The sequence below is a fragment of the Tasmannia lanceolata genome, unplaced genomic scaffold (assembly GCF_043159265.1).
Source record: "Tasmannia lanceolata isolate RefF3 unplaced genomic scaffold, GAP_Taslan_0.1 ptg000018l, whole genome shotgun sequence".
In the NCBI taxonomy this organism is placed as follows: domain Eukaryota; kingdom Viridiplantae; phylum Streptophyta; class Magnoliopsida; order Canellales; family Winteraceae; genus Tasmannia; species Tasmannia lanceolata.
Window position 1 is genome coordinate 21910001 of NW_027518695.1, and position 27331 is coordinate 21937331.

At 38.6% G+C, this 27331-nt stretch overlaps 1 protein-coding gene and 1 long non-coding RNA gene across 2 annotated transcripts; one reads left to right on the forward strand and one right to left on the reverse strand.

Annotated features, from left to right (window-relative positions):
- Positions 1–4934: 4934 nt before the first annotated feature.
- Positions 4935–17937, reverse strand: LOC143851340 (SWIB/MDM2 domain superfamily protein). The gene is made up of 2 exons (XM_077360732.1): positions 17610–17937; positions 4935–5293 (listed from the first exon to the last, which is right to left on the reverse strand). Exons 1-2 carry the CDS (start codon positions 17781–17783, stop codon positions 5165–5167), a joined length of 303 nt encoding a protein of 100 aa, XP_077216847.1. The 5' UTR covers positions 17784–17937; the 3' UTR covers positions 4935–5164.
- Positions 17938–23969: 6032 nt separating this feature from the next.
- On the forward strand, positions 23970–24324 carry LOC143850698 (uncharacterized). Its single transcript, XR_013236021.1, has 2 exons — positions 23970–24006; positions 24135–24324. It is a non-coding gene; the product is annotated as an uncharacterized LOC143850698 (long non-coding RNA).
- The last annotated feature ends 3007 nt before the right edge of the window (positions 24325–27331 follow it).

A 27331-nucleotide genomic window follows, 5' to 3' on the forward strand; every position in this document is an offset into this window, starting at 1 on the left:
AGTAAATTTATATTTAATTTAAAAAAAAAACTTTTGCGGCAATGACAATTTCAAGGTGGGATGAATGGCAATTGATCGCATTTCAGCAAGCAACAATTCATGATCAACTTATTGTCTTCCTTATGTGACTCGCCTTGAATCGCATCTGTTAAGCAAAATGTCAGGAAAGTTTTGGATCAGCTTAATTTTTGGGCCGCGTGTAATCCAACATGGGCCCCAGTAGATAGACTATGCAGATTGATTGTGACTTGGTGTGTAAAGTTGTAAGGCATCACTCATCTCATAGATCATAAAGAACTACGACATCTGATAGTACTAGGCATTGTTCAGAAGACAACGGTGTAAGCTGGGATACTCGTTAAAATAGGCAAAGATTTTCATTTAACTTGGGAGTTTCCAACTACAAAGACCACTATACAGAGGCCTGAAGTACTGAAACATTACAACTATTGAGTGATTTGGATATCTAAACTTGCAGTAGATTGCATTCCACATTGATAAGTGTGGGCAATTAATTCACCTAACCGTAGTTTTGCTGGTAACCCGCGGGCACCCGACCCACCCGCTGGTCACAGGTATGGGTTGGGTGCCGGTATTTTTTTTGCGGGTAACGAAATTGGTACCCGTACCCCTCCGGCCGGGTGTACCCGCGGGTACGGGTCCCATTTTGACGGGTCTAATTTGACAACCTTATGTTTAATACATTATCTCTTGGTCAAAAATAACATAGAGTAAACGGTCCACAGTCCATATTCAAATGTGGGACCCATTTCCAAAATAGGTCCCATCAGATGTAACTCCTTCACAATTCTCATAAAAATATGGGCCCACCATAGGACTGTCCAGATCATCCCATATACTCCACATGTACGGTAGAGATAGGAGTACGACACCCATTTTTCATCTTCTTATTCTCTTCCCACTCACATATTATGGGCCCACACATGGACGGTCCAGATCATTCTAACCAACAATACGGGTGTCCTGGGGAGGAAAAGGGGGGTCGAATAAAAAATTTCCCTTTCACCGTTTCACGTATAGCCACAGGCCCACAGTGGAACGCCCCTCGAGGATTTCTTCAACGCGCTCTGAAGAAAAAATCGAAGAAATCAAACCAACCCTCCCTATAAAAATTACAAAACCTTCAAAACCCACTTCGGCAAAAAGCAAGAGAAAGAGAAAGAAAAGAGAGAAAAAAGAGTGCTCAAATCATGAAGAAATTGCAGAGAAAGGGGAAAAAAGTTCACCCATCACCTTTTACCCCTCATCAAATCAATCATCTAGCCCTTCTCAATACCCTTCCGGCCACTCTTCTAACCCTAACATCAGCACTCTTGCCTGAAGATCGAGAGGTTTTAGCCTACCTGATTTCCGGCAACTTTTCCGGCAATCGAAAAAACCCAAAAAAGGGTATGAAAAAAAGAGGGGTAGAACACCCACCTATGTTTGAGTGTAATTGTTTTAGGTGTTATACTAGTTTTTGGGTGAGATGGGATTTATCTCCTAATAGGGAATTGATTCATGAAATACTTGAAGGTTTTGAAGAAGGTGGTGCGTCAGGGAGAGAGAATGATAGGGTTTTGATTGGAAGGAATGAGAATGGAGATTCTGGAACGGTGGAGATTGATTTGGATGAAGATGATGGGGGAGATTTGGATGGAGGGGAAAAAGGTCCGGTTAGGAGATTTGTTAGTTTCATCGGCGAGAGGATTTGGGGGGTGTGGAATGAATAAAAAGCAGGGGTGTTTTTTTATTTGTCTTAAGTTTTTTCTGCTTTTTTTTTTTTGTAAAAAGAAAGTTAAGTTTTTTTTTGTTGTATCATTCTCTTTTGTTGTAAGGAGATGAGAGAATGTATGATTACAACTCTTTTTTTATTTTTGGAGTAAATGGTTGTTTTTTTTTTTTTTTTTGGCTACTGATATTGGCACTATCATGTTTTAGTAATTGCACAAACTCAGCTTGCCTTTTTCTTTGTATAATTGGGTTGTGAGAGCCTTTTTTGGGAAGTTTTTATATGGTGTAAGCCAGAACCCACACCATAGGATGATCCAAACTGTCCATTTGATGGGCTACAATGTAATTATGTTGTGGCCCAAAAATTATTTCTCTGATGGGCCGCAATGTAATTATGTTTTGGCCCAAGAACCATTTCTATAGGATGATTCCAACCCTCCGATCTATAAAGGTTTCCATTATATAGGAGATATGGAACTGATTTTTTGGGCACAACCTTTTCACATTGTCGCTCTATCTATAAAAGGTTTCCATTATATGGGAGCTATGGAACTGATTCACATTATGGCCCATCAAATCGACAGTTTGGATCATCCTACGGTGTGGGTCATACAGTACTTTTTGAAAAAATACTGGACTATCCACTCTTTTTTGGGAACTGTAATATATTACATGACAGCTCTTTAAATAAAAAGACAAGATGAGGTAGTGCAATTATCAAAACATGGTTGTGCTGATATCATTTCCCAATTTTTTTATTTTTTTTGTAGTTAATTATGAAATGATCATGACTGTAAATGATATTTATGGGTTTTTTGTACAGTTAATTATGCATTAGTCTGTTAGGTGAAATGGAAACAATGGCCTTGAACTGTAATTTACTTGATAATTATGAAGTTATATGGTTGATTATGTGGCCCTGAAAACCTTTTTCCTTTCCATGATTTTAGAGGGAAGTGATATGGGTTATGGTTTTTTACTTTATTTGGAGGGATATCAGGATAAACTGAAAAGTTTTTCCTTTCCAAATACTAGAAAATTCATGCAATCCAAAGAAGGGTATTTCAGTCTATTCAATAAGATATTCTCAGTTTAATTAATGTATTTTATTGCCCATGTGGCCATGTCCATGTGTCTTGGAAGGCAAAAGTAGGTCGATTAAAGCGACGAGGGTAGATACAGTAAAGACAAAGGCATTGATTCTCTTTTATCGTTGACGAAAATACCCTTTCTATAAATAAAAAAATACTAGAGGACGAAATTGCCCTCCACATTTGTCTTTTTTCATCCCCATGTTAATTGAGAAATGAATCGTTTTAGCATTGAGTGTACGCAATTTCCCACAAAGCGATTTTGTCTCAAGAGAAGAGCCTGAATTTGAATTTTTATAAGCCGATATGTTATATAACTACATTATATAGGGGTTTTATCACATATATTGGCCAATAAATCGCATTTATCATAGAATAACAACGAAAAAAAGAAGATTTTTCACCCATCAAGAAATCTCAATGAGTGAAATGAAACCCTAGTCATGTCCATGGTTTTAAATTTCGACTGAAATCCGAAATTTCAGATTTCGGTGGGGACCGAAACCGGTATTTGTCGAAATTAAATATTTCGCCATTTACCAAATTTTGGAATTTCGGTCCGAAATTTCGAGAAAATGCATTTTTTATTTTTAAAAAACGTTACAAAATTTAGGGTAGAAATTTCGGTTTTCCGGAAGTCCGAGACCGGTACGGAAATCGAAATTTTAAACCTTGGTCATGTCCTTGTTTTCATCTTTCTTTTTTCCTGATTTACCCCTTAATCCAAGAAGAGGGCAAGGGGTTTGATTAGTTCAAACTTCAAACATCCTGTCCTTATCTTTTGGTGTTGGTCAACAAACTTAGAAAAGACAAATTAGAGAAAAGAGTGAGACACATGAGTTTTCTTTTATGTATTTTGATGTTTATGTGGTCTGTGAAGAAACCCTAGTCATAGTTTTTAGGGTTAAGGAATTGACTAATTTAGAACCCAAGTCAAATTTCCAACCCCGATTAGCACTTAGAATTGACTAAACCATGTAAGATGACACTCCTATGTCTAATCTATACGTTTTCTAACAAAAAATCCAAAGACTAATGTCACTTTTACACTCTTCCTCACACGGCATAGACTCCATGTCATGGAATAAGTAGTCAACAGGGAGGAGACAAGCATTAGAATTGCCTAATATTACCTCGGAGAACATTGCCTAGTATCATTTCCAATCCTCCACTTATAATTTCTGTTTTTCTATAATTATTATTTATAGATCAACACATCAACATGAGATCTGTCCACTCTCTGCAACCTAAGGTAAAATTCAAAGGGTAGTTTTGGTTGGTGAAGAGGATTTTGGAGCTATGAATCCACATGCATTTTGGGTATGGTTTTTCTTGGGAATTTCTTATAGACATAGTTCCTAGTGAATTTCTTGGGAAGAAGGCCAAAAGAAAAAAGAAAAATTAGAATCATCTGATCGTATGGTTTTTCCATTGCGGCCCCAACAGAACGCACCATTTGGATGGTTTAGATCATCAGATCATGCAGCCATGTGTGCAGTGTGAGGGGACCACCTCTAGACTATTGTCCTTTAGGCCTTGGGTGGACCCCTTCAAATATGCAAATTATTTGACTTCTTCAATGAAGTCTCGTGAATTAGCTTATCATGCTAGGGACAGGATATTCAAAGGTTGAGACCTCTTTTCGTGAGACCTCGTGTCCACAGTCATTGCTCCACCCCATATCCACCACACACATGGCTCTTGTATGGATCTGAACCACTCATCTAGTGGGCTCCACAATGGTTGGGCCACAAACCAAAAAATGCTCATCAATCAAACGATTAGGATCATCTGTTCCCATCGAGGCTGGCCCGCATGACTCACACAGCTCATCAAGCGGGCCCCACCATGGAGATAACATAGCCCCAAATCCACTCCAATCAAACAATCCAGACCATCCAATCAGAGAACTTACACCCATTGAATTTGATCAATCGCTCTAATTTCCCCCCCTTGCCCATTTGCAGTCAACCGATCGAAAGCTTAGGATCATATAATCACAGTGATTTTGGAGCTATGGAATCTGCATTGAAGAGTATAGTGAATCAACGGTCCGGATCATGCAGACATCATCCGGACTACGGCAACAACTGTATCTCATGGCAACTCTTAGGAGAATGAACTTCCTAATATAAAGATTCAAAATAATTTTTGACCAAGCATGTGTTGATCAAAAGAGCCCTGCAATGCTGTTAGAGCAGAATTTTGCAAATGCATAAACAAACTGCACAAGACGCGAGTGTTGTAAAGGAATCAAGCAATCATATTTGCACAAGAAGGAAGGTCTAGAGATGCTTCTTTCTGCGAGGAGAGATATTGGAAAATGATAGTACTTACATTTACTTTGGTTCTTTGGGGAAGTAGTGTTTGATAAGCATTGGAAGGTCAGCTAGCTCAACTTGAGGCTTACCCAACAAAATACTCTTCAGTTTCTCATCACAATTTACTACATTTCTGTTGTTTGGATCCTGCAAAGTCACCGACCATTTCAATGAAAACTGAAGCTTTTTTCCAAAGGGAGAGAAGATTCAAAAAAGTTGAAGCAAGCATACCCTCTCAGAAGCTATATCACAGTATCAAAGCATATAATATGGACATCGAGCATTATTTCTCGTACAATATGTATGAAGGGTGAGGATTAATCTAATATAATATCTGACTATGCATCTTAAGATCATAAGCAACATGAACAAACACGAGTACAAGTATGGATGAATGAGTGAGTGATCTCAACTTGACTGAGATTTTTTTGTAAAACTTGAAGACCTTTTCATGAGTTGACCAGTTATAGGGTGAAATGCAACAAGAAGGGTAGAAGACAACAAAAAATCATGTGAGTTAATATGGTTTCTCCAAGTTGGTAATATATGGAAATATTGATGTAATTCATATTTTCCAAAGATTTTGTGTTTTATTGTGCTCTTGCACATAAAGAGAACAGTCATTTTAGGTTTACTGTTGCAGTGGATGAATTTAAAATTATAATACCTGAAAATCTCTTGCTGTGAAGTAAAGAAATTATGTCTTCCCATTATAAACTTAATCATAGCATCAGAAATGGCCATCTTACTCATATATCCATGCATTGTTGGACAGATTCTCTATGTAAATCCTGTTGGCAGCCTTTTCTTAAACAAATTCAACATCCCTCTCTTTTATAGGTACTTTAAAATGGCATCTTTCTACCACCAAGTTACAACATTGTGTCAGCCATGGCAGTGGATGGTGGGACTGATGCCAGCACCTATTCTGGCATTGAGATGTTTTGCCTACTCTTATCTTTCAAGTATAATCTCTCTCTCTCTCTCAAAAAAAAAAAAAAAAAAGTATAATATCTCTCTCTTCTTCTCTTATTTTCCTTCTTCCTCTTGTTCCCTTTCACTTTGTTGGCTCTGCGCACTGTGGGGATAGCAAGCCAGGGTTTAATTTATCCTTGTATAGACTCGCTATCCTCTGTTCACGTCGACCATTGCTCAGGGATAAATATTACGAGAACAAAATTCGTGAACAACGGACAAGAAAATTTCAAAATTAACTTATCCAAGCTGGATAGCCAATCCCAAGAACAGTATCCAAGGATTTTATCCCCGTGGCGAATCGCCCTGTTAAGATTAGAATAAAATATGTTTTATATGATGATACACACAATGATGGTGTGCCTCCTCACATGATATAATAGCTTGGACAACTCCAGTCCCTCTTAGAGTTTGTGCTTTCACATGGACGGGCGGGCCTTCACGAAGATCCTCACATATGAGTGTCTTTGGAGCTGCAGGTTAATTACCATTGATCGATGCACCTTATGCTTGAACAGGGCAAGACTGTAGATCATCTAGTCATTTACTGTAGGTTGTACAGAGCAATATGTGAGTTTGTGCTTCAGCTCTTTGACATTGCATGGGTCTTCCCGGCTCATATCGAAGACCTCTTCAAGGAATGATCGCTTGCCCCATGGCCTAGAAGGGGTCAGAAACTCTGGAGGTCATCGCTTTTGGCGTCCATGTGGGTAATCAAGAAGAAAAGGAACAACAATATTTTCAAAGGGATAGCCAAGAACTGTCATAGATTGAGGAAGCACGTCTTTTCCTTCTTAGAGTCCTTCCAAAATTCAGAGGTATCGAGAGTATTGCTTTGGATACCAATGCTCGAAGCTACGATCTAAAGACAAGACCTTTTACCAAAAAGGCGGCCAAGAGGTACCGTATCTAAAGTTTTTGTTTCAGCAGATCTTGGAAGGGCGTCCCATCTTAGAGGACCCCGTCAACTAAGGTGACTCCCAAGTGGACTCCTCCTCACCCAGGTTATGTTACGCTTAACTTTGATGAATCTAATATGGGAAAACTAGGGGTGACGGGTGTTAGGGGCCTTTTGCACGAGTCAGATAGTGGGACCAAGTGGGCCTTCTCTAGTCCTTTTGGTCACTCAGATGCAGCCAATGCAGAAGTGCACGCGCTATTTACCTACATTCGTCTCTTGCAGGAAGCAGACCTGGATCGTCTCATTGTGGAAGGAGACTCTCATTGTGGAAGGAGACTCCCTAAATCTCATCCGTTGGATTCAGTCAGGAATTTCCTTTCCATGGAGACACACGGACACAATAGAAGAAATTTTAGATTGGATTGACATTTGATTAATATTGATCATGTATATAGGTCAGCAAATAGTGAGACAGATTGGCTTGCTAGAACAAGAGTTGATAGAATCGCAGTGGAGTTGTTCGATTTTCTTCCCCTAAGGATAGCTTATTTTCCGACCAAAGATTCACCTGATCTCCTTGGGATCGATACCACAAGAAACTAGAGTCTACACTCGGTGGCATGAGGCAGATGAGATGTGGTGAAATGATACATTTTGGCTTACACGACCAATGTGAGGAAAAAGCAGCATTATGGTGTGCCAACTGCCAGGGACATGATAGTGAATATTGAAGAAATGTTGTAACAAAATGGAGTGGCAAAATCGTCTTCCATGAAAGGACTCGTGTCCACCAAAATGGTGGAAGGCACACCAGTTATTGATCATACCCTTAAAATGATAGAATTTATAAATGTACTTGATACACTGAATTTGAAGATGGAAAGTCATACTTCAGTTGATGCTTTGTTGTCTGAATCATTCAATCAATTCGTGTTAAACTATAACATGAATAATTTGGCAGTTATTTTCTCTAAGGGTGTTCGTTTAAGATTACGGCAACCGATTGTGAGTGCCAAACCTATTATTGGACTCAAAATTTGAGTCAAATAATCCGTTTGGCACTCACAATCGGTTGTCATAATCTTAAACGAACAGGGCCTAAGCCACTCACTATGTTGCAAGTAGTAGAGGATATAATCAAAGAGAATACAAAATGCGTACTTGTGGCTGAAGGAACTGTTCCTTTCAAGGCTAGGTCCCAGGGAAGAAACAGTTAGAAAAAAGGAAAATTTTCGAAATGGGGTCGAGAAAATATGGAAATTTTCGTTTGGGGCTACCCGCCTTAAAATATGACAAAAATGCCCCTTGTCAAATCAAGATGCTTTTTACCTACTCCCTTGCATGTAAACCCGGTTTTCATCTTCTTCCTCGTTCCAAGGCATTTTTTACCGCCATACAGTTGTGGTAAACTTGCAGTGTACTTATTACCGCCATTTTTTACCGCCATACATCAACTCCCTTGATTCATTTTCACCTTTGTTTGATTCTCGGAAGCGTTCTTCCAGTAAAGGAAGAAGGAAGAAGCTATAGGACGGTCTAAAACGTAGTTCATTGAAGGTTTCTTGAACCATCTCTTTTTCCTGTTTTTTCGTTTGCTTCGTTCTCGTGTTCCGGCGACCTAGGCTTTGTTTTCTGCCTGGTAACCGTTGGCTCACTTGTAGAAACCCCTTTTAAACCTTATAACCCCTGTTTGTATTTAATAATCCCTGTTTATATGTCACAATACTTCCTGGAATTGTGTTAGTTTACATGTATAGTCTTCATAATCCTATCTATACCCGAAAAAGTTGTTAGTTTACATGTTAGTTTAAGATAACCCCAGTTATACTTCATAACCCATCATTAAATGGCCAAATCCTTGTTGAAATTGTTATTAATTTACACTTGTAATCTTTATAATCCCTTATTGACCTAACAAAGTTTATATGTCATCGATAAATAGCACATAGTCCAGTCTCCAATCGATAACCCCTATAAATCGATAACCCCTTTATGAAATTGCGATGTTTATACATTTATGTTTCCATAATCCCTTATAGACCTGTCATAATTGATATGTTAATAATAAATAGCACATAGAACTGGTAAGCAACATATAACCCGTTTTTATACCTAATAACCCCTGGTTAGAGCTGTCACTCCTTGAAATTGTGATTGTTGTATATGTCTAGTACTTATAATCTCTTATTGATTTTAAAATTTTGATATGTCATTGATAAATAGAAGATAGGACTAGTATCCAATAGATAATCCCTATTTATACCTAATAACCCTTTCGTAGATGACGAAATCCTACTTGAAATTGGAATTTCTTTTATTTATAGCTTTTATAATCCTCTATTGGCTTAACATAGTTGATATGACTTTGATAAATGAAATAAAGACCTAGTATCCAATATCTAACCCCTATTTATACCTAATAACCCTTGCTTAGATGTTCAAATATTACTTGAAATTGTAATGTTTTTACATCTGTGTTTCAAAACTCTCTTGTACACAATTCATAGTTGCTATCTCAATGATAAATAGCAGATAGACCTGGTATCCAATAGATAACCCCTTTGTGTATTTCATAACCCCTTGGTTAGAGCTGCCAATCTGCTTGCAATTGTGATATTGTAATGTATAGTATTAATAATTTCTTCTAGACTTGGCATAAGGGATATGACTTGGATAAATAACAGATAGGCCAGGTGTTTATGTTTATTAACCAGGTTTAGATGTCCAGATCATTCTTGAAATTATTATTGTTTTACATGAATAGTCTCTAAAATCCCTTATGGACTTGACATAGTTGATAGGACTTTCACAAATAGCAGATAGGCCATGTATGCAATATATAAGCCCTATTTCTCCCTTATAACCCCTATTTATAGTTGGCAATCCTTCTTGAATCTGTGATCTTTACACATGATTGAAACTGTGTTCATTTGGTCTCGTCTTAAGTAATCGTAAATGCCTAAATTTCTTTTACACTATGATGGATATTTGAAGGATGAAGTTTCTTGGGAATATGTCGGAGAGAGGAAGTCATTAATTTCGGTGAGCCATCGGATTAGCTTCCTACATTTAGAAGATCTTATCAGCAAAACAATCGGGACTATAGGTAGGGAGGTGTTAATATCGATAAAATTTCGATACGTACATAACCACTTTAGTTGATGTTGGTAATGACGATATCCTACAGTCTCTGATGAAGATTTTTGACAAAGATGCGATCAATTCGGTGATGCTGTACATAACCCAAAGCAAAAGCGTCAAGGGTATTAATTCAATGAATACGTCTATGCTTCCCCCGAACAATGTTTGTATGTCCCCGTCTATGCTTTCTCCGAACAATATGTGTATTTCTAAACCCTCTCATGATCCACCAATAATTTCTGTTTCGATTCCATCTCAAAGGGATAAAGAATGCCAAAATGTCAAACGCCCATACTTTAAAGTGGATTTGCAAAAAGACTTTGAAGATGAATTTGTTAGTGTTACGGGAGGTGATTCAGCCCAACCTAATGACAGTCGATGGTATTGTACTTTTTCAGGAATGTTCAAAGACCTCTTAAATAAAGGATTTACCGATGATCCGTGTACGAACCATGTGGAGTTTGTTGCGGACCATGCGGGGTATTGTACTTCTTCAGGAATATTTCAAGACCTCTTAAACAAAGGATTTACAGATGATCAGTGTACGAACCATGTGGAGTTTGCTGCGGACCATGCGGGGGAGTATTTCGATGATAGACAAAATGAGGCAGTTCCGGAAGCAGACATCAATGATGAGTTTCAAGATGATTTTTATGTGAAGGATGGTCCGGTTGGATGTGATATTGAACATGGCAAAGATGATGATTATGATGACGACGACGACGATTATGATCTTGAAGAAGATGACGATGATGATGACGACGACGATGCCGACGGCGTTGATGATAATCATCATGATGATCATGATGTCCATTGTGGAAACGTTGGTGTAAGTCCGAGCGCAGAACCTATCGCAGTGGGTTCTCCTCGCTCTAGTCGGCTAATGGGAGCGGACGACATGTATGTTGGGGCCCATGATGGAGATGGAGATGGAGATGGAGATGTCGATAATGTTGAATTTGATCAGTTAAAGGTTGGGACAATCTTTCCGAATATTAAGCAGTTCAAGAAGGCGGTTCGAGAGCATACAATCCGGCAAAGATTTATATTCGTGACAGAAAAGTCCACCCCCAGGAAGTATGCCGTTCGATGTAAAGTACGCGATTGCATATGGCGTATAACGAGCAGTAATCATTTGAGTTATGTGGTGGTTAAGACTTTTGTACCCGATCATACGTGTACATCGACGATAAGTGGCAATGATCACTCTCATGCTACATCTGCTTGGGTCGTAGGGGAATGCCTACGCTTATTCGCTCGTCCAGAAGACACGGCGACAAGGGTCATAATAGAATATATCAAGATGCACTAGGGTGTGACTATAAGCTATCGGAAAGCGTACCCCGCGATGAACATCATCAATGAAATTAAGTGCGGGAACGTAGAGGACTCTTGCCGCATATTGCCTGCGCTCTCGGTTGAGCTGGTGAGAACAAATTCCAGCAGCTTTGTTCGTGTGTTTCGAGCTAGAGATTTGCGTCCAAAGGGAGACGATATGTTCGTTCGCATGTTTTGGACATTTGGCTCCTGTATACGTTCTTTCAATCGAACTCTCAGACCTCTAGTTTTGGTTGATGGAACTCATCTGCATGGAAGGTATCATGGAGTCTTACTGATTGCGTGTGGGGTCGATGGCAACAACGGATTATTTCCCTTGGCATTTGCAATTGTCGAAAATGAAAACGAAGATAGTTGGAGCTGGTTTCTGATTTTGTTCAGCCAGAAAGTAATGCCTTCGGAGTCGTACGTAATCACCATATACTCTGATCTCCAGAAGGGGTTGATGCACGGGGTACCTGCAATCTTACCACAAACTCATCAGAGTTACTGCATGCATTACGTCGCCGCCAATTTCTACTCCGAGTTCAAAGATGTCCTACTTAAGAGGTTATTCTGGAGAGCTGCCCGGACTCAGAGGGAGAGTGTTTTTATAGATACCATGGAAAAGATTAAGGCAAGGAATGAAAATGCTCACAACTGGATAAGCGCAATTCCGAAGGAAAGATGGGCTAGTTTATATTTTAAGGGAGATAGATATGATGTCCTTATAACCAACAGATCGGAGTGTTTCAATGCAGTATTGAATAATGCGAGAAAATTGCCGATTGCATCATTGGTAGAGCACACTAGATGGAAGACTTTTGACTTCTTTCATAAACGTCAGGTATATAGTCATGCGTGGCGGACAGAGTTACCACAAGAAACTAGAGTCTACACTCGGTGGCATGAGGTAGATGAGATGTGGTCAAATGATACATTTTGGCTTACACGGCCAATGTGCAGAAAAAGCAGCATTATGGTGTGCCAACTGCTGGGGACATGATAGTGAATATGGAAGAAATGTTGTAAAAAAATAGAGTGGCAAAATCGTCTTCCATGAAAGGACTCGTGTCCACCAAAATGGTGGAAGGCACACCAGTTCGGGATCATACCCTTAAAATGATAGAATTTATAAACGTACTTGATACACTGAATTTGAAGATGGAAAGTCATACTTCAGTTGATGCTTTGTTGTCTGAATCATTCAATCAATTCGTGTTAAACTATAACCTGAATAATTTGGAAGTTATTTTCTCTAAGGCTGTTCGTTTAAGATTACGAACATGCGTACTTGTGGCTGAAGGAACTATTTCTTTCATGGCTAGGTCCAAGGGCAGAAACAGTTAGAAAAAAAGGCAAGTTCCACGGCCACACGAATAGTTCTAATGGTGAGAAAAGGGTGCCTTCTAATAATAAGAGAACGGATAAAGGTACCTGTTTTTATTGCAGGAAACCAAGATGCTAGAAATGAAATTGCCATCATTACCTTACACTGTTGAAGAAAGGCAAGCCTTCAGAAGGTCTGTCAGATTCTTTCATCATATAAACCAATTTGGTTATTGATCCTGCCAACTCCTACCATGTGGATTCAGGTGCGACCTCACATATTTGCTACATGTTGCAGGGATTGGAGGAGAGCAGAAGGTTAAATGAAGGACAAATGTAATTACAGATGGAGATTGAGGAAAGAGTTGCTACAATCATCATGGAAACTTTTCATTTAGCTTTATCAGTTGATAGGGGTTTAATGTTAGAAGACTTTATTTGTGTCATAGATATCTAGAAACTTGATTTCAGAATCTAGACTTGTTGCTTCAAATTATTCTATGTCATTTACAAATAAAGTAATGATTAAACAAGTTTATTGTTTCTAACACTATGGTGAATGGTGTTTATTTATTAGATACATTAATTAATAATATCAATTGTGTTTAGATGGAGTGGATAAATAGATTGGTTAAGGATGGTCCTTTGGATTCACTTCAAGTGGAACCCATTCCAAACTGTGAATATTTTCTGGAAGGTAACATTGTCCGACTATCATTCAAAAAAAAAAAAAAAAAAAAGGCCCAATTCCCCATTTTGTGAAAATATGTTAGAGCCACAAGTGTCTTGGGTTTGATTGGTTTTGCTACAACATTACTTCTATAGATGATCATTACAGGTATGGTTACATATATATGATGAAGCTTCATTATGAATCATTTGAAAAGTTAACAGAATTCAGATGAAGTGGAGAAACAAACAAGAATATTAAGATTCTCCATTTTGATAGAAGAGAATACCCCTCATATGAATTTAGGGATTATTTAAAATGCAATGGCATATTATTTCAACGGTCTTCCCTTGGAACACCACAGCATAATGGTTTGGTTGAAGATGGAATCGAACCTTATTGGATATGGTTCAATCAATGATGAGCTTTAGGGCAATGGTTTACTAACTGTGATATATCCACTCAATAGGATTCCAACCAAATTTGTCCCACTCCATATGAGATATAAAATGGTAAGCAGGCAACTCTTAAAAATTTAAGAGTCTAGGATGCCCATCTTATGACAGAAAATTGAGCATGGACAAGTTGGAAACCATAACTGAGAGATATATGCTTATTGAATATCCTAGGGAGACATTAGGATTTTATTTCTAGCATCCCATTGAACAAAAAGTGTTTTTTTAGCGGGAATGTCACCTTCCTTGAAGAGGATTACATCCTCAATTGTGGCAAAAGGTAAAGGGTTTTCTTGAAGAGCAACCTGAAACTCCAATGAAACATGAACTTGAAAGTAGTAAAAGGCAAGATCCTTTGCCTACTGAACCAGTTAGTTCACTCCCAACCCATCATAGATAGTATCACGATCATTAGACCTCCTAATATACTTGTCTACCTGTGCAAGGTCTACTTCATGATTTCAGAAGAGTTTGACATTGATCCTTCTAACTACAAGGAAACAATGTTAGAGACATTGATGCGAATAAGTGGCTAGACGACATGAGATTGAAATGGACTTTATGTACTCCAATATTTCAAGATAATAGGTATTTCGGTAGCAGGCTGAATGCTATGTTATTCCCATTGCTTTAGAACTTGCAATTCTTGCAAGGATGCAAATGTAAAATCTTTAAGATCGGTTTCAAAACTCGCTTGAGCTTGAATCCCATTCCATAGATATCTAGTAGGTGTTGACCTGGAAAATTAAAAGATCTCTATCTTTCGAAGATATCTAGTAGGAGAGGTGTGGACCTAGAAATTAAAAGATCTCTATCTTTCTGAATGTGCCACATCATGTATGTAATGAAAGCAGCCAAATGTCCCTCATCCAACCATGCTTGGGTGATTTCGATGCCCAAAGATGCAGTAGTTGTTGGATATTTTTAGGCCACTATCCTTAGATATGGAGGGAGTGACAGAAGGCTTGCCAAATATAGCTTATCACCAAACATATTAGGAGGCAGAGCTCAACTCAACAGCTTCAGTTTCGGTTTTGGATTGACATCGAAAAACAAACATGGATTGCTAAGTTTGGAAGCTACCAAAGGTCGTCCCTTGCAAGAATTCTATAGTGTAACACTTGCCAAAATGAACATTTCCACTATAGGTAGGCAAAGGTTACTCATTTTCTTTTTTCTTTTTTTTGAAAGGATACAAAAGGTTAACCACATAAGTTTCCAAACATCACGGGTGGATAAAGAGACATTGGGACTTTGCTTAACTGGTCTTTGGTTTTGATAGGCCGACGCGTCAATAAATATCTCATTGGTTGATGATGTCCATATCATATTATCTTCCTTGTTGGTGAATGGTGATCGAAAAGTGGCTGCTTCGAATTCAGGCTAGAACTGCGGAGTCCCACTTTTGGAGAATAGCATCATCATTCCAGTCATGAGATTGGGTGGAAATGAGAGAGGTAACAACGATCGGTTGGATTGGCTGCATAGGTGGAGGGGGTTCGTTGATAAAGGTCCTTGGCCCAACCACCAGTCATTCCGAAGGAGGATTTAAGCACTATTTCATACTGACCAGAACAGGCCCAATTTCAGGTCTTCTTGCACCTTTAGGATTGCTCATCACACATGAATCAAAGCACTTGGGGGTGGCTTAAAAAAGGTTTGGGGAGTAGAGTTATTTAGCAGTTATAGTTTGGGCCCACAAGGATGAAGGGTTAGTAGTGGTGAAAGCACAATTCGTGGTTTCCAATTTTCTTATCAAGATCCCTGTGTTTCAGCTGACATATTTGATTCCATCCAATATGCACATTAACATGCTTGCCTTGGCCACCTTTCCAGAAGAAATGCCTTTGAAGCTGTTCACATATTGATAGGATGTTTCTCGGAATCACGGAACACATCATGTTGTGGTTTGGAAGGTGAGCTAATATGTAGTTTGTGAGTGTTTTTCAACCTACTTTAAACAATAGACAGCTTTTCCACCTATCCAATCCGATTTCAAATTTATCAATTAGGTATTGGATGGAAGCCTTGGTAGGATATTTGGGATGGGGAGTCCAAGGTAAGATGGAAAGGGCTGGCTTCACTGGATGACTACACTTCTTTAAAGCAATCTTTGGAGCTGAGGGTGGCAATTGGCTGGGAAGATGGCCAAAAATTTTCTATGGCTAACGTGGAGTCATTCACTCCCAAAGGTGTATAATATGGTTAATAGAGTTCTTGCATTCTTGAAGAAAATACCATCTATGAGTAGTAAATGAGATATGATGAGACTCAATTTGGAGACTTCAATTGGATCAAATATTTCTTTGGTGATATCATCCTGAATGAGAGCCAAGAAAGCTTCAACAATAAAAAATGAAGATGATCGGGGATATAGAGGGTCACCCTAACCAATTCCGCGTTGAAGCTTGAACCAAGGGATTGGGTTTCCTTTCATTAGGACTGCTAAGGAAGGGTTGAGACACATTCCAAGACGACATTGATCCAGTTTTTCTTGATTCCCATAGCAGTTAAGACTTTGCAGATGAGCTGACAATCCAAGAAATCATATGCTTTTGTAAGTCAATTTTCCCACAACATTGACCTTTGCCACATTTCATATGACGAAATGAGGTAAAAATCCCATCGGCTTTGAAGGTATTATCGATGTTGTGCCTTTCAAGCAAGAAGGCACACCGGTGAAGGGGAAGTATGTTGTTAAGCAAAGTCTTTAATCTTCGGCCAAGAATTTTTGTGAAAATATGCAAGCTACACTACAAAGGCTAATTAAACAGTAATGATCAATGGATGTAGGATCAGGAATGCTAGGAATCAGGGTGATTTGAGTACTTCCAGCGGGTGACCCAAGTAGAAGATGGCTTGTAGCCTTGTATCATCAGAACTAGATGATCAGTTACTATGTCCCAATTTGTTTGGCAAATTTTGGCACTAAAGACATCTAGTCCCAAGGTCTTGGATACATCCATTGAATTAACTGCCTCCTACAGTTCATCTTTAATAATAGGTTAGAATAGGAGGTGGTTATCAGCTTCAGAAAATATGTTGCGAAGAAGGATGGACTCCTACGAAAGTTCAAACCAGTGTTTCAAAATGCAAATGCGGGTCCCAAATCAAATCCTAGTCGACTCGGCACAACGTGGACGAGGGCTCAGTTGAAACAGCTAAGCCCTTGGTCGACGCAGTTAAAGGAGTTTTTACTGACTTCGTAGGGCAAAATGCGGACTTGAACAAGAATGCGGCCAAGGTAAAAGGCAATTGACTCAGGGGAGTCCACAATGACACAGAGGAGTTTTGAAACTATGGTTCAACCCGAATGGAGCCAATTGGTGGTGGGTTCCATTTAATTGTTACATAACTTTCATTACCTCTTCATATCCTAATTCCACCACTTCCAGCCATTTGCAGTTCATCTCTGGAAAAAAGATGCCATAAACTCTTAATTTGTGGTGCCAAAAACCCCCTTTCAAAAGAAAAAAAAAATTACAATCCTCTAAATTTCTTGTTTTAGCTTATGAATGGATGAAAGAAATTATCATTGAGCAGTTCAGTTTCCATCAAAAGTTCTAATTATTACCAAATTCAAAACAGATACATAAACCTTGCAAATTAAAACCAATATCATTAAGAGAATATAGCCAGAAAAGAAGGTGAAAAAAAAAAAGAGATTGAAAGAACCTGGAGATTGTTGGTCTTGATGTAGGACCAAACACGAATGAAGCAACCCAGACGAGAAATCTGAGATTGACCCACGAATTCTCGAAGCTTGGTAGGTAGATTGGCGAGGTCTATCAGGTTTGCCAGCTTCTTAGGATTATCAGTGATGGCCTTCTTTGCCCTCTGTGGCAGCATCTCTTCTCCTTGTTTTTTTTTCTAAATGATACGAGCAGAGAAGAGCAACAGCTAAAACCCTTCTCGGGCCTTTGGTCTAACAGGCTCTCGCACTGTTTAGATTGCAGGGATTTTCGGGAAAAGTTTGGAAAGGAAAAATATTTAGGCTTCGTTTGGTTGCAAGTAAAAAAATCAAAAAAAAAAAAAAAAAAAAACAAAAACAAAGGAGGAGACAAAGCAATAATTTATTAGACAATTGTGTCATTACGAGGGGTGAGAGAAGAAAGAGAGAGCACCATTCCCTAGAAAATTACATGAGAGACTTCCAAGATAATGCTAATGTCACCTCCATTTTCCACAAAAATCCAATGGATTTTTTTTTTACTAGCAACCAAACAAAGCAGGAAAAAGTTTCGTACTTTTTTTACACGCAAGAAAGATTTCTTGAACCAATATTATTCAATTTTTATAGAGGTATCTTCAATTTATGATGAATATCTCTCTAAATTAGCTAAAAGAATATCATTTCTCTCTAAATTATGGAAAGAAAAACATTTTTTAAGAAAAAAATTTCAGCCAGAAATATTTTTCTTGGAATCCAAACATGACGAGGGATTAGGGTTTAGTGATCCCTAATCTACCAATGCTAAGCCCATCATTCCATTGATCTAGGCATCATGACGAAGTACACTATTTTTTTTTCTTTGGGCTTGAATTTGGGCCGCCAGTGTTTTGCCAGATTCCAGCCACCCCTGGTCGACCATGGTGTTGTTGCCTGCATTAACAACCATGGGGCCGGCCAACTCTGGTGCTAGTGGTCGTGGGCCCACCTTGGAGAGCAGATAACAAAAGGGTAGAAGGGGATTTTGGCTTTTGAAGGGGGCCCAGCCCGTTGCATTGTATTGTTTCCTGGCAGGTGGTCAGTCATGAGAAGGTCGAGGGGTCGCCACTGTTTGGACCCGTCCTTGGCCACAAGTTCAAGCTACCTAGGAGGGTCATTGCCTCTACCAAAACCCGCTGTTGTACCCTCAAACTACCACCAGCGCTCCTTCGCGGGCTGGTCAGAGCTCTATCCAATGCCGGTTAGATCTGCCTATCGCAATCTGAGGCCTATTTGCTCTCTCACCTCCTTTCTCAGTCCATAACAAATTTTACCCTCTCATAAGGCCTTTTTTTAAAGTAGGCATTAAGTTTGTTTTACACCCATTTTACATTGTTGGAGTCAAACTCGAGAGCCAATTGCAGGCTGACGCATCCGAGTGAGAAGCCACTAGGTGGCATAGCCAATTCGGAGTCCTCGGCTAGTTGGCGTCCGGAAACCCTAGTGTATGACAGTACACCCCTCGATTCACGACCGCATATCCCGGAGACCATACGACATCTCGTCAGCTACCATATTGTTGGCCCGCAATCCCTGGACGACCGTATGAGATCCTTACTCACACACCTACCAGCAAACATACTGACGCCATGTCGTTGTCCCATTGTCCACCCACAACTACCGAAACCTTCAACTATAAATGGGAAACCCAAACTCTGATTCAAGGGCAATGACACAATCCAGGTGCGTGAGGCCAACCACTCATCTGTTGGAATCTGAGCACTCATTTCCAGCTCATCTCCTATTCGTTGCCTTGTCTAACTTGAGTGTCAAAGGGTTTCCCAGGAGTTTCAACTCCAGGCATTCCTGACCTTGTTCTCTAAGCGCAGGACACCCCAACGAGCCGACCACCCTTCTACTACTGCAGCTAGATTGAGAGACGAGTCCGAGCACTAGGTCTGACCCGAGCAGCAACTTATGTCAACCTACCTAAAAGGAAAAATAAATGTACTACCAAAAAAGAGATAAAAAACAAGCATCATTGAAGAAGTGTCTCTTGCAACTTAGGCCATGTCGGAAGTGACTAAAAATCAGGAAAAAGTCGATCGTATTTTGTGTTTCCTGTTTTTTAGCCACTTCTCACCACTTGGAGACACTAGTTTCCTGGCTTTTCTAGCCACTTCACCTGCCCTCGCCCTCTCTCACCACTTGGAGAAAGTAGTTGATCATTAAAAAAATTATTGGTATCCAAGCATGCCCTTAATGATCACTCACTTCTCTATTGAAGAGTACTGCTAGAAAAAGGGAAATCCATTTTTAAAAAAATGAAAAAAAAAATGGGACCCTTTGTTGTAACTTGTGCTTAGGAATACAAAGAAGGGAGCTAGAATGTGCAAAAACCGTTAAAATAAACAAATTGGAGATCACTTTCGCTTTGTTCTTTATTTCAAGACAGAGTTCCATTTTGAAAGGGTTTTCCTTTGAAAAAGGAAAAGCATAAGCTTACAAGTTATAGTATCATTAGGATTGGGGAAGGTTGTTGGTTGTGTTAAATCTTAACCAACCTTCCTACCTCGTTCAATTTCTCTAATTGGGAATTCTCAAGCTCAGTATGAGTCCTTAGTCTGACATGAATGTGCATGGTTTTAATTTCAAACATCACCCTTAATGGTTTCTATATCTACTTTGAGAAAATTCTTATCAAACCACCCTCAATAGGGACTCTTATCTCACATTTTTATATAAATATTCTCATTAAAACTAATATAAATCCCTATGGGAAAAAAAGACAAAGTAATTACATTTTGAGTCTAGATTTATAGATGGTTAGTGGTTTCTTTTCACCTTGGAAGGGCGTCACACGGTCTGAAACACCATTTACCCTATTTAGGCGAATAAGAGTGCACCAAGTGTTTTATATTGGTTCGGCCCTAAACTGGCATGCATCCACTCCGCGAAGATATCTCCTTTGTGGCTTCACTAACCCTGTCTTCTTACGGGTGAAGACCAAACTTTTTACAAGTTTTTGCTGAAGCTTCTTCACCCAAGGTTGAATCCGTGCCTCGTACATTTCTCCAAGCTTTATCACCCGGCTCAACTCAAGGGTTGGTAAGGTACCCTCCACCAAATACAAAGATGATGATTTAAATGCCTTTACCAGGGGAAATATACAACGAAAGCTCATTATAATTCTCTCAAAAAGATTTACAAGTGAAATCCTATGTTAATCCCTCAAATTATTATCAAATAGAGGCACAAAGGTTGTTTCTCTCAATAATATCTTCAAAGAGCTCTCAAGAATGTGTTATTTTGTGTTAGGGAGCTTGGACCTCTTTATATAGAGTTCGGAAGCCAAAACTAGCCATTATAGATATAGCCATTTGGCTATATAAAAAATCCAGAATTCCTGGTTCAGTCGACTGACATGGTGGACCGACCATGCTTTGGTCGACCGGAGCTAGGGTTCTTTCTTTTCTTTTCTTTTTTACTATCATTTAGCCTTTGATCGACCAACTATTTCCTTGGTGGACCGAACATGAACCAAGATGTTTCTTTTCACTTTTATTCTTTCCTTTGTCTTGGCTTTGGTCCTCTTAATCTCTTTGGTTTATTTAAGATATTTTAACCCATTTGAATGCCTATAAGTGAGATTACGAGAGGGATTAGATTATTACAATCTAAGACAAAGACTTGACTAAATTCTTCAACTTGATCCTCTTCTTCAAGTCTTAAGTCTCCTTCTTCATGGATCGTCTTCTATACTCTTTGGCTCCATTAATCTAAAACTTAGTCCATGCCTTCAATCCATGCTCCTTGACTTTGTCTTTGATTAATCTTTAACTTAAACACAAATTCATTAGTACAACTAACTTACTTAATGAATCAACTTGTGTTTGGAATCATTTAAACATATATGACTTATAAGATTACCAAGGTTGAACCCTGGACTTACAATTTCATCATGGCTACTGATATTCGCACTACCATATTTTAATAATAGGGCAAATTCACCTTGTCCTTTATAATGTAGCCAAATGTCAAAGGCTATCACAATTCCCAAAAAGCTCCCAGCCAGTTACAAAGAAAGACAAGGGAAGTTCGCTCCATTATCAAAACATGTGGGTGCGACAATAGTTTCATTAATATACCTAACTATCTTCATTTATATTCATTGCACAAAACATGTATTAGAGTTTTAATAGCAATTAATAAATATACGTAGACACAAGGCTGCCGTGTGGGTGAGTGGTTGGGTGGTGGGTGAGAGGGAGTGAGTGTGACTCTGTGTGTGCGTGGATGTGTTGCAGGGGTTGTTGTACTTAGCTACTAAAGTTTTTTGTAGAGTGTATAGGCAATTTCTAAAGCAATTTTGTAGGGCAGGTCCCTCTTTCTGAGGAGAAGTGCCACCTCATACAAATTAAATGAATAAGACAAATTCAGCAATGGGGGTAACCTGCAATGGGGGTAACCTCTCTTGAAAACGAGAGGCCGATAAATGGTTGAATTGCCGATACTTTCCCATGCTTTTAATTTATTTACAGGGATTTGCTAGGCAATTTTGCTGAAACCCATTTCGCAGCTCAATTTTGGAGGAGAAACAGCCACCTCAAATGAATTAGACAAAACTGCTAAAAAGTGAGCCTCTGTGGCTGTTTCTCTCTTGCAAAAGTAAGGCATGAAATGGGTTTCAGCAAAATTGCCTAGCAAACCCCTTATTTGTATTTATTTATATGTATCATTGAATATTTTAAGACTGGGAAGATGATAGGGAGACACAAAATTTATTGCTTAATTTATATATAAGAAGGGGAGGTTGGGGGCATAAACAACCACGAAGACTTTCATTCAATGCATGTTTTTACACAGAGGCAAGAGGGTAAGACGTTTCAAGAAAAATTACTTAGAAAATCAGAGCCAAAAAAAAAAAAAAAGTAATAAGGCACCGAATTATGGGATTTGCTAGGGAATTTTGCAGCTGACTTTTGAATGAGAGAACAGCCACACAGGCACCCTTTTCAGCAGATTTTTGTCTTATTCATTTAATTCCTTTGAGGTGGCTGTTCTCTTGTGCAAAAGTCAGCCGTGAAATGCCTTACAAAATCCCCCACATTAGTAGTAAAAAAAAATTCATTACAAGAGTAATCTTGTTAGTGTTTATTATTATTATTTTGATAAAATGAGAAAGGCACCTGTCTTTAATCTGGTTGTTTAGGCCATTCCTAAGATAGTGTCTCACAAGCTTCTTCTTGCAAATCTTAAGGCCTAGTTTGTTTTGGATTTTAAGAAATGATAAAATGCGAAACGTACCTGTATTTAATATGGTTGGTTGCATGCATGCAAGAAAGTATATAGAGTGAGGGACTTGGCTTGACTGGTTAATTTTCATATTGGCACCATATCTAAATGCATTAAGCAAGATATACAATTTCTTGTAAGATTGGCCATTCAAGTGGGAAATTGCCACATCATTATCTTCAACCCCCCCTCCCCCATTAAAATAAAAGCCCACTATTCCATGACTGAACCCTACCATGTTCACTACTAATATTGCAAAAAGTCATATAAGCACCAGTTGTTTCCAATTTTAAAGAAATAAGAATTGCAGTAGGAAGTTGAGGCTCATTTATTAAGGACCCAAACAAAGTTTTTCATCTATATTGCCTATATAAACTCCGTTTGATACCTTACAATTCTATAAAGAGTTGCAAGTTTTCTCTACAAAGCAGAACTAGAAAGAGTGAAGTGAGAGGTGAGATGGGGAAGAAAGTGGCTTCTTCAATGTTGATTTTGTGCCTATTTGTGGCTCTGATTTCTAACCCTGTGATTGGATTTTCGTGCGGTGATACCGTGAATGCTTTGATCCCATGTGGATCTTTCTTACTTGGGGCCGGAGCTCCGAAGCCGAGCGCGGATTGTTGCCAGAGTGCACAGTCCCTTGACAAGCTTGCCTCAGATCCCGCATCTCGCAAGGCTGTGTGCCAGTGCCTGAAGGAGAGCGGGCCATCTTTCGGAGTTAAGCCCGAGAGGGCCAAGCTACTTCCCTCACTCTGTAAGCTCAAGGTCAACATACCCATTAGCCCCAATGTGAATTGCAACAAGTAAATCTCTCTCTCTCTCTCTCTCTCTCTCTCTCTCTCTCTCTCTCTCTCTCTCTTCTCATAATCTATACTTTGAATCCCTTTACATTTTCTAAGTAACCATAATTATTTCATCTTTCAACATACCCATACCCAGTAGCCCCAATGTGAATTGCAACAAATGAATCACTCTCTCTCTCTCTCTCTCTCTCTCTCTCTCTCTCTCTCTCTCTCTCTCTCTCTCTCTCTCTCTCTCTATAGTTTGAATTCCTTTACTTTTTCTTAGTTACCATCTAATTTTTTCATCTCTCAACATATCCATTAGCCCCAATGTGAATTGCAACAAGTGAATCTCTCTCTCTCTCTCTCTCTCTCTCTCTCTCTCTCTCTCTCGTAATCTATAGTTTGAATTCCTTTACTTTTTCTTAGTAACCATCTAATTCTTTCATATTTTCTTCTTTCTTGATTTTGCAGTGTTTGAGGGAGGATTGGAAGAGACCTTTTTGAAGACAATGTTTAGAAATAACAAGTGGGGTGGTTTTGTGGTGTGATATTGTTGTTGTTGTTACTATGTGAAGGAAACATGTCTTGGGTCTCCTTTGTGGTACACTTTTATGCAATAGTAATTAATGAAAAATAACGTGATCTTACTGATTTCTCTTCATGAGAATTTTGTATTAGCTTAACATGATGCAAGGGCAAACATGATTCACCCAAAATATACATGTACTATGACTAATAATTGGGGTAAATTTTGAGAGAAAGATTGGAGAGTTTGGTAGGTTGTAACACTGATTAGAAGATCATTGCTTAGATATAACCTTAATAATCAAACTTAGGTTTCATATAGGCATATAGCACATGGATTATGAAGACAATTGATTTGGTAGAATCCCGTGAGGCGTCTCTCATCGATCATACTCCTATTCAGACTATTTCAAGAGTGGGATTTAGTAATAAATGAACTTTTTTTTTTTTTTCTATTGCACACACATGCTCGATTCACTGGTTTTCGGACTGTTTTTGTCAAATCCCTCCTGTGGGTATGATTTTTTTCGTAGGTTAGCTGGGATTGAACCTCCGACCTCCAAGTTAAGAACAAAGCCTAGACCATTGAGCTAGAGAGGCTCAATCCCCAACTGTGGGCACACTTGATGGCCATATGTGTACTTGCGTAGCGTCTTCTTTCTCTTCTTATTCATTCTGTAAGGAGAATAGGAATGATACATAACAACATGATCTCCTTTCATGTGAAATATGCACTTTTTGAAAGGCAGTACCAAAACTATAAACTATTATTTCCAAAAAAAAAAAAAAATTAAGTTTTTATATTAAAAGACTAGCTTCTCTTGGTTTTAGAGTCAATTGAATTATGGTGAGACCAGCTGTAATTGGCCAGCATTGTGATTGCTCACCAATTCAATAGATTTTATTATGGACGTGTGACATGCATGGAGCTGAGGGACTCCTATTTTTAACATATAATATTGATAATATTACCTAACAGTTAAAAATAATTTTACACTTATGTTGTATCCATACTTTTAAATTTCGGATTTCGATGAAGACCGACACCGAAACCACACAAAACCGAAATGGTCATTTATTTCGGCCGAAATTCCGGTTTTTCCGAAATTTGACACAAAAAATCTGTTTTTTTTAATAATAATTTAATATTTCACAGAAACTACCGAAATTTAATAATGAATAAACTATTGTTTTTTTGTTTTGTACCAGATTTCGACCTTGAAATTTTGAAATTTCAAGGTCCGAAACCAAAATTTTAAAACCTTGGCTGTATCCATGGTTTTAAATTTCGACCGAAATCCGAAATTTCGGGTTTCGGTGGGGAATGAAACCATAGAAAAAGTATAGAAAAATTATTCATGACAGCAAAACATGGGCTTAATTTTATATTTTTCAGTGTCATTATAAATGCGGTTGGGGGACATGAATTCAATGGGCGCCCCATGCTGGTCAGGTTTTGCAAGGCCAACCTTCACTTTAGAATTCCTCTTTTTAAAATGATAAACATATCCCAACCATAATACGGGGTAACATTATGGTAATGCAGATGTTTGAGAACCATATTGCCACGTATCTTTGTTTTGTTTTCCAAGAGAAAACAAAACCTTCAGAGAGAGCATGATTCTCACGTATGAGAAGAGGATAACATCGATTCTCATGTATTCTCCCCTTGATCGGTACATCGTATCGACAAAGATTCCACTTAGGCCGTGTTTGGCCACCATGAAAAAAATATTCCATGGAATACTGATGGCCAGGAGATCAAGAGACTTGAAATGAAAAAGAAATCTAAAAAATAGTACCAAAGTAAAATGACCAAGCTAGAACACAATAGTGGACCTAGAGGTGGGAACACATTAGTGGGACAAAGTCAGACTAATAAGCACGTACAAAACAATAGTGGGCCTCGAGGTGGATCATGCCCAATGGGTCTCAAATAAAGGGCAGCCCAGTGCACGAGACTCCCGCCATTGCGGGAGCTGGATAGGGCTAAATGTACGCAGCCTATGTCACCCCTGCTTTGCAAAGAGGCTGTTTCCGTGCCTTGAGCCCGTGACCACCAGGTCACAATGGAGCAACCAATGGGTCTCAAAAATGAGGTATAGAACTGCAGAATCTTGATAGTGTGGTCTAGTATTGCCGAGTGTATGATTCCTTTTCACTTTCATATCTCTTACACAATGGGTATTAAATCGTTCTTTTGCTAAGCAAGGATTATTTTATTTTTAACCAGAGTGTCAAGTTCAAGTAAATGGATACAGTGGAACCCTCCACTCTGCCCTCCGCTGCTCGTATAAAAGTGCATAACCAACATAAACTTACAGCATGGCTTCTACCATGGCTTCCACTTGGATTCAGAAAATTACAAGATTTCACCCAAAATTTTAGCTCAAAATTTCGGGATTTCGTTAATGTTTCGATCAAAATATTCGAAACATGCAACTTTTCGTATAAAAAAAACAAATTTTCAATCAAAATATCAATATTTCGACAGAAACCCTGACAAAAAATCAACTTCACTCACAAAAAAGAGAATTAGAGTATTTAAAATATTTCTTAAACGACAAAAAATAAAAAGAATAACAAGTGGCGAAGAATCTTACCTGGATTTTGGCCGTGATTTCATAGCAAAATGATTTTGTAATTTACAAGATTTCTGCTGAAATTTTGTACTGAAACTGAAATGTCTTCGTTACATTGATGACAGAAACCGAAACCAAAATTTAAATCCTTGTTTTTCATTGTCTAAGATTTGCTAAAACTTATTAGGTCTGATGTCATATGGCATCACTATAATTCAGCCCATCTTATTACATGTGTAATCCATGCAGATTAAGGTAAAAATGTTTGCACCTAATTGACTAATTATGAGGGTAATATTGTCATTTCCCTCAGGAGGATGAGGAGTCATTAGATCAAAATTGATCAATGAGCCAAATTCAAGAAACAAGAGATCATTTGATGTGTGGAATACAGTCATGAAATTTCACCCCTTCTTGCAATTTAGGCAAAAAACTAGTTTTTATTAGACTAATTTGCTTTTTTTTTTCTTCTAAGAACCTCTTGGTATAAAAACCAAATATTCTTTGATAGTTTTAAACCAAAGCAAAGATAGATTGCATATATGGAGAAGGCTATCCCAA